The sequence below is a fragment of the Lytechinus variegatus genome, chromosome 10 (assembly GCF_018143015.1).
Source record: "Lytechinus variegatus isolate NC3 chromosome 10, Lvar_3.0, whole genome shotgun sequence".
NCBI lineage: Eukaryota > Metazoa > Echinodermata > Echinoidea > Temnopleuroida > Toxopneustidae > Lytechinus > Lytechinus variegatus.
The window spans coordinates 34,825,667-34,837,999 of record NC_054749.1 but is presented as its reverse complement, the minus strand read 5'-3'; the positions used below and the strand labels follow the sequence as shown (position 1 = coordinate 34,837,999).

General features: G+C 35.3%; 1 protein-coding gene across 1 annotated transcript; it reads right to left on the bottom strand.

Moving 5' to 3' along the window:
• Nucleotides 1-2,186: 2,186 nt before the first annotated feature.
• LOC121423281 (gamma-glutamyl hydrolase A-like) lies at nucleotides 2,187-11,183 on the bottom strand. Its single transcript, XM_041618613.1, has 9 exons — nucleotides 11,020-11,183; nucleotides 9,006-9,168; nucleotides 8,123-8,216; nucleotides 7,191-7,332; nucleotides 5,167-5,279; nucleotides 4,105-4,198; nucleotides 3,490-3,621; nucleotides 2,445-2,581; nucleotides 2,187-2,406 (listed from the first exon to the last, which is right to left on the bottom strand). Exons 1-8 carry the CDS (start codon nucleotides 11,105-11,107, stop codon nucleotides 2,457-2,459), a joined length of 951 nt encoding a protein of 316 aa, XP_041474547.1. The 5' UTR covers nucleotides 11,108-11,183; the 3' UTR covers nucleotides 2,187-2,406; nucleotides 2,445-2,456.
• Between the last annotated feature and the right edge of the window lie 1,150 nt (nucleotides 11,184-12,333).

Genomic DNA, 12,333 nt, shown 5'->3' with positions numbered 1-12,333 from the left:
AGAATAACGAAATTGCATTTACTACTGCGTATGCACTTGTTTATCTTAATTCACACTATGCAACTCTGCTGTCTGGAGGTTGGATTGAGCTTGCGATCCAGTCATAAGGATTCGGCATGTCAAATCCTTCCGATTTTCCTTGCGACTTGTCTCTGACCAGTCTGCGACGCTCAAGCTGACAAGAGCTGTGATGTCACATCTCCCCTCACCCAGTCACAAGCCAGTCGGCGACCGGTCGATCGTAAGGTGTGTGGTGGCCTTAAAATGATCACATTTAAATCCATTTCAAAACACCTTTTCAGTAACTTACATTATAATTGTTTAATTAACACTATTTAGTATCAATTCTAAAGTCAATTTCATTGAAAAGGGATTTGCAAATATGTTTACTAACTCATGAAGGATAATGACATCATTCGCATCTGGATTCATTCATTGCAGTCATGCCTTTATACTTTGGCGCAAGTCAAAATTTACATCACCGCAAAGAATACCTACTGTTTATTGAAGCGTGAAGACATACCACCAAAATGTGGCATCAAATCAATCGGGAGAGGATACTCTTTCCAGCCATATATGATAATTATGTTTTCATGACATATTTTTCCTTAAAATGGGGATTTGTGAGGTGTCAAGTATTTTTTAACCACACAGTATAATTGACCATTGTAATGAGTCATAAAGATAAGAGAATAGAGTAGGAAAAATCAATGTACAAAGCAAAATCAGATAAAACAACTTATTACTAAGGAAACAACTCTTATATCTCATATTATAATGTCATTCTCTATCATCATCCAAAAAAATATTGTTGTGATTGCCCATGATCTTTGAGGGGTGCCATAATCCTCCCCCCCCCCCCCGAGACTGATAAGACTAAAAATACCCCTGGCCTGGGGTACTATCACAGTTAAAGAGTGAAATAAATAATTTTAAAAAAGCACACAGAGAGGTTTACTATTATATATATATATGTCGCTAATAAAGAGCAAACAGCTTCCTGCTTTCTTAATTGTAGGCCTATGTCCTTCTTGGTTCTAAAATCCAGATTTTTATTTTCTTTGGTGTAATGGACACAAATTCAAATTACACTCTTTCAATCAATAACATGTTTCAGGCTAATCATACATACAGCAAATAAACCAGACTGAAATATGTATGTTTGGGCGATTCTGTGTTGTACGGGACATTTCAACAACAATATCTAGTCTCGTAGCTGAATGCTTGAGCAATATTTTCATTTTTGGTCAATGATAAAGCTATAGGGGGAAATCATGTGAAAAAAAACAATAACAAAAAATGCTTGATTATGGATTAATCAAAATACACTCAGAATTGTCCCGTACGACGCGCAACAGTTTCACCTATAACTCACCATAACATATTTTGTTGGTTATCATTTTTTTATTAATGACTACCATAGAATCCTGCCTTAATGCTAAGTATTGCCCTTATCTAGGCTCTATTAAAAAAGAAGAGCTTTTTTTTAATATCACCAAACCTACACTGATAATTAGCACTTGAGCTCCCTAATAATACTGCAAACTGAGGAAAATATCTTTTGTTTATTGAATATTTGAAAGCACTAAAAAATTATATAATTGCAGAATTAATTATCTCTCTAACATCAGTACTGTAAACCTTTTCAAAGAAACTCAACAATTATTCCATTTCTTTCTTCAATTTCTATAAAAGCTTCACAAATTACAATAGGCCTACAATACAATCCTTTCAACAGTTAGACATGTGGTCATAACTGAAATGAAATAATAAGCCAATTCGTAGTTCCTTTCTGCGCATGATCAAAAGATTCTACGCATGATCAGAGGAAGGTCATTTGTACTAAAGTGACATGGTGGTTTAAAATCTAATGAGATAAGCACCAACTTTGACGTCTTGATTATTCATATATTCTTTTGAATAGTGGTATTCATTTACATCCACACAAAAACAACAATGCGTCCACGAACGACTGGTATTTCACAGTTTGCCAAGTACATTGTGCAACATGCTATGATATGCATTCAAAGTAGGAATGCAATAAATACCTTCATATAAAGTGTTCATTGGTGTGCTATTCTAGTCACCTGGTCTATTCAATTTTTTTCATCCTGCTATGTAAGGCAAGCTTACGTAATATCTTGCTTTGAAATCTGCCTATCATAATGAAAGAAATGAAAGGTCATTTGACCAAAATTGTCCACGAGTAACTACGAACTGGTCTATTGATAAATAATAATTCTTTTAAAAAAAAGATAAATAGACATTTACATTGAGTTAGATTTAATTTCCTCACAATATTGCATAAATTCCAAAGCAAAATGAAAGTGAGCATCGGGTAATAATTTCACATCAAAACTTGTCTAGTTGTCTTGAAAAATACATTTACTCACAGGCAGCCCCGATAGGTAGACCTGACCAGAATAGGTAGACCTGACCAGAATGACCCATGGATCTCATGGGAAAAAATAAGCCTGTTCAAAGGCACTTGATGACTGAGATAGGTTGACTGGGTCATAGTTGTAGATCAAATGCTTGGCCATCTCATCAGGAGAGCTGAACTGGTGCTGACTCTTTCGCGCTGGATCATCAAAAAGAGAACCAAGATGTCAAAAAACTTACAAGAGCAGCTGATTTGTATCCTGTGATAAGGATTATTAGCAGTGTTGTCGCTACATATATTGCATAGCTATAGCCTTTTTTTCTAACCAAATCATTTAACATATGAATCGATTTACAAACAATTGGGTGGGAATTATACATTTCAACTCTGTTCAAATACATGGTAGGCACTAGCCAATCTCTCATCGGAATTTCTATTTTTTTTCAATAGTTGATCACCAGGTTCTGGCTGGTGTTCAATTTCATAGTTTTTATATATGAACCATATAATGCATCCTTTGTATACTGCCATAATTGTTATAATAATAAATAATAATACATGAGATTTGTGTAGTGCACTTTCCATCTTTATTAGATAGATAGATAAATAGATAGATAGATAGATTGATAGATAGATAGATAGATAGATAGATTGATAGATTGATAGATAGATAGATAGATGATAGATAGATAGATAGATAAATGGTTTATTAATAAAAATCAAGACATCGCGGCTAAGACCGAATTGCGATGTATTCACAAGGTAATAAAGACACAAAAAATATTCAAACAATAACACAGGTAATTACAAAATAAATAATACGGATAAGGTATGGTATTGTTGTGGAATTTTGGAAAGGTAAGAGAGAGGTGGGAAGGAGGAGAGGCAGATAGAGAGACAGGGGGAGTGAAGGGAAGGAGTGGAGCAGAAAAGTCAGAAGTGATCTAGGCACTTCAGAGAAGAACAACAAAAACTATCATCTTGTCTGGAAACAAAATAAATGATGAATCTGTAAATAAATAAATTTATTAATATCATAAATAGAATTCATATATCACTACATTGAATTTATCTTATGTCATGAGAATGAATATTAGATGTTTTACCTTCTTCTACAAAGAAGTTTGCCATGTACTGCATGAGCTCCACACATTCCTTAGCATGACATGAATTTACTTTCCACTCAAAGGCATTCTTCTCAGGATGCCATTGGGTGCCATAGAATGGGTAGTCATAGGCTGAAAAGAAAAGAAATAATGATCAAGATAATCGATTGCAAATTATGCTCATTTAATCAAACAGTTACCAACATTTACCAAACCCGTCATTATGCTACATTTATCTTTTAACCAAACACAAGCACAAATTTGTCACAATAAAGCTAATCTTCATTCATTTGATGTAAGATAAAAATTTCAGAGTTTGGGTAGAGAGTGCCATCTTGTGGCTGAAACCAAAAATAGCAAACAGACTTGGCCAATACCTACCACTAAAATAATCAATTTCCCTCCTAATTGCCAGAGTTTTGCTTGATTTTTCAAAAATCAGCAAATAACAGAGAATATTTGAAGCTTTCATCCCTAACATTGAACATATGATAAGAATTTCACAGGTAAATGCAAGACCCAAGTTTATAACAATATGATGATAAGGCAAAACAATGTAAGCCAACAAGCATAAAATGATTTAAATAATTTTGAGAAGTTGTTTTGTGAGAATACCTTCAACGGTTGATATGAACCTAACACCATTCAGATCTACGTTGGTTGAAAGAACTTGAAAGAAGGAGGACAAGGCTGTAAATCTGGTGAAGTTCTGTAAACAAAACATAGAATTTCTGGTTTAATTTATAAAGTTTTAAAATGTATCAAGATGTAGTTGTAGTTTTTCACCACCTTGTAGTTTTTCACCACCTTGTAGTTTTTCACCACCATTTCAATTATCATTCCCAACCTCATCATAACCATCTTTATACTACTCAATCATTATCATCCTCATCATCATCACCACCATTGTCATCCCAGGCCTGAGATGCTGACATCTTTTAATGCAAGGTCATCTTTCTACCAAGAACATTTCTATATTACAGTGCAAATGGGAAAATAGAAAAGACACATAAAATATCTGATGAGAGGGATTAAAGGCCATAGTCCCTATAGTCTTGGATTAATTTAAGCCCACTTAATCTCATCACCACCATTTCCATCCTCATTATCAACACGGCCATCACCACCACAATTACCATCATGTTTACACCATTCAACCACCAAAATCATCATCATCACCGCCAACTACAAAGTCGCCATTATCACCCAAATCGCTACCATCATCATCATTAATCTTAAAGATCATCTTAAGTTGCAATCACACATTTGCCTATGAGCTCATATACAAAGTTGCACGGAACAAAGCAAGATGATGTGAACTAAAGCAAGGTAATTAACGGTAATCAAACCTTAACGCTGTGTAAACACCTACGTGAAGATAATTGCTGTTGCTTGTTGTTTCATTCTTGCACTACCTTGCTTACATTTGCTTGTTGCCACTAGTCTTTGCTCATATGATATTTGGTTGCCTTCAGCTGCAAATATTTGAAAAATTCAAACTACTGGGCCAGAAACCAACACCTCTGCGTTAGCCTATGTATTGACCTCGTAATAGCTGGTTTCATTGCGCTTTGTTGCGTTTGACTACATTCAGAAAATCCACAGCTGATTGCAAGCCTAAAACGTAAAGGTGTTAATAGCCAGGCTTATTGACCACATCATCGCTTTCATACTTACAGTTGGAGTTAATGCCATGTTATGTGAGTTGAGAGTTGAATTGACTGTTGACAGAGTCTTGATGATACTGGGAGGTGTAGTGTTGGCATTCAGCAATCTACTCTGTTCATAACCTAGAAAGAAAATGGCATATATCAAACTCTTTGGAGATGAATGTATGACTACTTGTGTAAGATGGCCATACATGTAGTTCAAAATCAAATATCAATGGGGCCACATTTCATAAAAGTGTAAAATTACAGCTCGACACCATCTCTATGGAAAGCCAAGCTAGGCAATGTGCTAAATAAACAAAATGCATATGCAAGAAATTTGCATGTGGAAAGCATATATGTCTGTTACCTACAGGTAACAGTTATTGTCCATCTAGGCTTTCCATAGAGATTATGTATGTTACCTACAGGTAACAGTTATTGTTAATCTTGGCTTTCCATAGAGATGGCATATAGATTTAGTTCTGATGTTTTCATGAAACAAGCCCTAGATGGATTACCGATGGGCAACTAAAGTAAACAAGACCTGGGAAGCGTTTCATGAAAGGACTTGTCAGACGTTTTATCCGACAAGTCCCATTTTATCCGACAGTTACTATAGTAACAGTGCATCTCAGCCAATCAGAATCAAGGAAAGATGTCAGATCTGACAACTTGTCAGACAAAAATGTTGATGAAATGGTCCCCAAAAGACAGACCAGGAGACAGACCCAGTATAAAATGGAAAAGGATTGTAAAGAACGGGAGGAGGAGGGTACAATGCAAGAGTGTACACTGTAGTAGAATATTGGATGAAAGATGAAGTTGGTAATAGGATAGACATAATAGAATCATCACTTACCTTAGATTAAATTTTCAAATTAAAAACAAATGTACATGACCCCAATTAATGTCCCCTACAAAATAAACATATCTCATATCTTTAAAAAAATCCTTAAACACATGTACTTTGTATATAAGCCCAACATATGGTATCCCCATATACATAAAAAAAAATAAAGAAATAAATTGGGGTCACAATGCATATACTATGCATATGTATTATACTATATCTAGGTCTATGTCTTGGCTCCATATAATTCTTTGTCTGTTTAAACAATAGCTTTAATAACAGATTGTATTCAAATCAACATGCAGCTGACCACTATCATTATCATTGCCTGATAAGGAATATGACTACAATTGCTAAATTACACATTAGACAAACCACTCACTTCCTTTCATCATAGACAGCAATGACCCTATACAGGGTCATCAATAAAGTGACTGAACTTTATCTCTCTCAAACTTGCAAAAAACAAAAGCTTGACCTTTTTAGCGCTTAGGTCCTACTGTCAAATCTTCTGGTGCCAAAATACACTGTATGAATAATCCTCTATTATCAAATGCAATGATACAAGTAAATGATTCCAATAACCTTGTTTTCCATATACATTTTTTTTACTCTAAAAATCTGTTCATATACAAGTAGGCCTTTCTTTCTTTACTTTGTTCTGCACCTTATACTATAACAGCTTTGATTTTATCTGTATGTGATCAGTTACTGGACTCTAAACAGGGTGAGTTTGTCAGCAATGCCAGCAAAAACACCTATTGAATTAATGTTGGTGAGTCACTTGAGAGTTCAAGGTGATGCTAGCCCTTGTTATAGGCACTTTGCAACAATGAAATAAAATGACAATCATCACCTATTTAAAAAGCACCTTGAGCAATCAGCATATAAGTGCATTATCATCATCATCATCATCAACATCATCGTCATCATCATCATCATCATTATCATCATCATCATCATCATCATCGTCATAATTATCACTATCATCATTATCATTATCATCATCATCACCATCATCATCATTATTCTCATCATCATCACCATCATCATCATCATCATCACCATCATCATCATCAACACCATCATCATGATCATCATTATCATCATTATCATCATCATCGTCGTCGCCGTCCTCACCCTCCTCCTCATTATTACTACTGTATATCCTCATATAAGAACATTTTTAAGAACCTTACCTTGTTCTAGCTGTACAGGGAAACTAATATTGGATGCCTTGATGCCTTCTATAAGTACATCTTCTCCAGCCGTCTGCACCATAAGCTCCTCAAATCCAAGACATATTCCCCAGAGAGGAAAGAAGTCTCCTTGTTTGTTAGCCTAGGGTATTAAGACATTATATCAACAAAGGGAATGGGATTGCTGTTTTATAAACTAGTTGTAACAGTACAAACATGATGGAATTATGAATGAAATTTCTAAAAATAATTGACTAAATTCTCATAAAAACTTAAAATTTGTTATTGATTTTTTTTTTATTATTCTGTTTATTTTCAAGTTTTTCCTCAATAAAACATTAATGTGTCATTACATTTACCTTTGTCAGTATGATTTATTAAAAAAAATGTTTTTTTATTAAACCCTAACTGCACTGGGGGCCTCAGAGGCCCCCCCCCCCTTGACTAGTGAATAAATGTCAATTTCAGATTTTTTTTTCTATGCTTCAATACTAACAGGTCTTCCAGGATACTTCTAGGATAAAAAAGCAATTTACAAGAAGCTTTTTTTAAAAAGTTATCACAGAAATTCATGATTTATGCATATTATGTAAAAAAAAGGATTTTTGTGTAATTTTGTACCAATGTTTACCTTTCTCTTTTTGCAATTTCAAAAGGCAATTACAACTTTTTGAATGGCCCCTTCGGACCCCCCCCCCCCCCTCCCCAGTAATTTTACAGACCAAAAAAGCCCAGTTCAGTAAAGATTATTTGATCATCATTATGTTAATATACAGTGTATATACTTTTCATCAGGTTACTTTTATTATGACTGAGTAAAACCATATTCATTACTATTTTCAAAGTGTAAAATGCAATACCTGAACAATCATCAAATTATCAAATATAAATATGTACAGATAATTGAAATAATCCATTTCCTTTGAGTTTACCTCAAGTGCTTTATGATAGAGAATATGTGCTGCCCCTGAATAGCCGATGTGAGAAACATCTACAATGTCAGACCCTCCTCCAGGAAACAGTATCCTGAGATAGAATAAAATGGAGAAGAAAAATACTCAGAATTCTGTCTTAGGACTCTTATCAATAAACTTGTGTTCAATATCTCAAGATCAATCATTTTATACTGATAAAGTAAAATAAGTTATTTTGGTGGTGTAAATGCAGTTCTGGAGGTTTTTTCCATTTCAAAATTGGTGATGACTTTTTTATGCTAACTAATAAATTTGCTTTGATAGGGAGATTTAGTCAATGCTCTGTTGATCTTACCTTATAAAATGTGACCCTAGACCACAAAAAGCATGGAATAGATTGTAAATATTAGAATTTTGAATTAATCATGCTTATTGAGTGAGGAATACTAGACTATTAAAGCTAATACTTTAGGAATATTCCTCTATCTGATCTCTAATCGAAAACTATCTGAAATAGGACTAATAAGATTTTGTAACTTTTTGCCTTATAATGATAGCAGATTTTATTTCAAAGCTCTCATCTTGTAAACCAGATCCCATCTACATGGAATCACATTGAATTCAATCACCAGACTTCAGAAAAAATGACAAATCGTTCATAATTGTCTGAGAATGATAACTGAAGTATTTTTCTTCATTATGAAAGCAAAAGGAAACAAAATAGTAAACATAAGTATCATACAATATATACAGTATTTTTTAACTTTCGGCTCCTCATAATTTTAGCAGAGTTAGACCATGGTCTAATTTAAAGTTAAACCTGACTTCAGAATACGGGCCATAGTTTCCTACAGGAGCACAGCTAACCGTCCTGAACAAATGTCTTTAAAACCCATCTTACCCATTGAGAGATTTGAAAATGTTGTTATAGTATTCATCCGTTTGATTTACAAGGACGGGAACAACTCGAGCACCAGCAGACTCCAGATACTTGATGTAGGATGCAGCGATGTAAGAGGCCCCATACTTCTTTATCGATGAGGAACTCCCTTGCGCCAACACACCTTAAATGCGTTTGGAAAAAAAGGGGGAACTTAATACTCAATTACCAATAAAACAGTAAAGCTCTATTAGACTAGACAGCAATAACCGTCGTTTCTGGGATTTATTCAACAATTTCTGACATTTTACTACAATCCCCATTTACCGACGGCAATGTGTCAGTACGAGCCTTCATGTGTAATCTGGTCCGACAATTCGGCGGACGGGTTTTGTCCAGATTTGTTACTTCTTTTAGATTCTAAATGACATTATATTATCTTGGACGAAGGTCCACTATATTCGTTAGACTCTAATCTTTCTATTGATATCATATAAATTTTATAATATTTTGAAAATATACGTTACCAATGAGTTATTCCCCAGGTTATTCCTTATTTTTTGACCGATCTGCCGGAGAGGAAAATATGGCAGCCGTCAACGAGTTGTGCTTTTATCAAGGCTTTCCGATTAAATTTTCGATATCTTGGCCAATCAATGCGAGCGACAAGTTCCGAACGCACGCACATCAATATGTCCAAGCGCAGCGCAAAGCAGCGGCACAAATCGCGATAGGTAGCGACTGGTAAATACGTCTGTAATGATGATGACGTCATCCAAGATGGCAACTTACCTTGACCAACGAAAGGATCGAAGATGACGATGTTTCGATCATCATTTCAAAAGAATTAGCGGTAACTGAGGTCTAAGGTACGATATTTCTGAATTTTAAACATTTTTTCATAAATATGGATGTGATTTTTTTTTCATAATATGACATTTTATGTACAAAAAAACGATCGGAAAATCGGATTCCCGCTGTTCTCTCTAACGTTACTGCTAAAATACGTTGTCTGTACGTCCGGGCCTCCAAGCTTTTCAGTCTATGTATTGGTGAGTGAGCCAACGCAGTTCAGCAGAACAACCAAAATACAGAGACTGAAGCTTTTGGTCTACTATTAGACTACCTTCCCCTTTCTTTCAAATTAAAGTCTCTAGATGCAGTATCAATACGTAACTGCTCCTCCAAATCCCAGTAAATCCAATTTGGTATGTTTGTCTAGACTGGAAAATTATTCATGTTTGAGGTTGCAGCTACTCCAGACTATAAAACAATATAGGGCTAATATTATGTGACAATTTACAATCAGGCCCATTTTACACTGCCCTTATAAAAATAATTTGATTTGATTGAAAATGGCCCTTTCAGTCCTAGTAACTAATAATCAATAAATTTTTCATCATAAGTCAATACAGAACTGAAGTCAAGACAGCCCGGCACAAAAAGTGGATAACTAGACCTAGTTTTACAGAATAGATTCTTGTAACATGATCACCCTCCTCGATTATAGCTCATTTTCATTTTTCTTCTTTAACTTTTTACTGAGCACTCCTACTTTTTCTTCTCATCCTCCTTCCTTCTTTCAATCCTTCTCCTTCTCACTCTCCTGTCAAACTTCTCATCCATCTCATCACGGGCTAGACCAAAATTTTCAGTTTCTGTGATGTCCGAACTTGTGAGTTTTAAATTTGATTCAAACATGCGCATGCTGCAAAAAAATATTATTGAAACATCATAAACATGTAGATCCTGCTTGAATTCGGATTACTAGTACACCGAGGACCTTGTGTATGTGTCTTTAGGTACACAGATAATTAGTCAAATATATTTGGCACAATTAAGCACGGTCAAATTAAATAGTGAGTTATGACTTATGTCAGTGTAGGGCCCACTCAACGGCAATCGCAGCTCTCACCCAGCCGGAGCGCCAGGCGCGACACAGGTGGAGTTTCCGTAATCACAATCAAAAGGCAACAAATCAGCCGGAGAATTACTTCAGTGAAACAAAAAATAAGTATGAGGTATTGCAACTTACCAACTACTGGACGGAGTGGAAGAGCATATGTAGAGATGATTGACACTGAAATAATTAGGAAAGTTACATTAAAGATAAAAGTATTCATTGTGAAATAAAGTCGGAACGTCGTCTGCAAAATCCTCGGTATCACTTGCTGTGAACGATCATGTGATGCAGAGTATGAGACAACGCACGCGCACTTGATGATTGATGAGGCAAAAGCTAGAGCTCGAGCTGTGAGATCGAGGAGGATGCCTGCCGATGACGTGATGATGTTGGGGGAGGGGCGGAAATCTCTCTTAAAAGGTAGGGGGAACAAGGGGATGGAAAATTTGGTAAGCAAAATAAAGATTATCACCCCAAAAGTAAGGTTATCTCGTCCAAAATACATGTTTTATTTCGATTTTGAATTTTTTTTCATTACAAAAGACCCTAAATTTGAGTAGGGGGCGCACGTACCCGTGATTTCCGCCCATGGTTGGGGTGATGGTGTCGAGGATGGACGTAATTGATATAGATAGACGAAAAGGATTCAAGAATTAACAAAATTAAAATGTTAATAGAGAGAGTGCCTTCACTGGCATAAATGGGGGGAGGGCTTGACCGAAGGCATATGGCCCCAAAACGTTCGACCAACAAGAACAAAATGAACAAAAAGGAAAGGAAAAAACATTAAACATGTTATATTGTATTGACTAATTAATCACTCTTTAGATTTTCTTATCAAAGAAGGTAAAGAATATTTTTCGTTCACTCAAAACTTTCTAAAAAATTATGCTCATTACACAATGATGTTTGAAGTTTGTTCCCCTCAAAGTTTTTGGCTCATTACGCTAAGTATTGGGTGTCTGTGTGAAGAAACGTGGGGATAAGTTTCCCTCACCCTTCCCCCCCCCCAAAAAAAAAAAATGTATATATATATATATATATATTCAGGATTGCAAAGCTGCATGTCCAATGGAAATTAATCTGATTGCCATCGTAGGAAAAGGCAGAAATTATTGTTTTTGTAGTCACATTAATTTTCTTTTCGATTTTTTTTAAGGTCTATTGCAATCCGTTCATATTCATCCTAATCTGTTTTATATTATTTCCCATAAAGAGCACATCCTTTTTTTCTTTATTGTGTATATCCTGTCACTCCCCCTCTTCTCACCCCCACTCTCTCTCCCTCTCCGTCCCTCCCTTTCTCCCCCTCTCCCATTCTTTCTCCCTCACCGTATGTCTGTGAGTTAAAACATGGCAAATAGTTAATCTGTGCATCAGAGTGCATTACGAAAATTATTCTATGCATTTTTATTACTTGTTTATGATTTACGATCAGACCATTCT

What these genes read in the sequence shown, in the direction of transcription:
- LOC121423281 (XM_041618613.1), bottom strand. Translation starts at nt 11,107, where the DNA reads ATGAATACTTTTATCTTTAATGTAACTTTCCTAATTATTTCAGTGTCA. An exon ending in TCCACTCCGTCCAGTAGTTG is followed by an intron (nt 9,169 to 11,019) that starts GTAAGTTGCAAT and finishes AACGCATTTAAG; the next exon opens with GTGTGTTGGCGCAAGGGAGT. An exon ending in ATTTTCAAATCTCTCAATGG is followed by an intron (nt 8,217 to 9,005) that starts GTAAGATGGGTT and finishes ATTCTATCTCAG; the next exon opens with GATACTGTTTCCTGGAGGAG.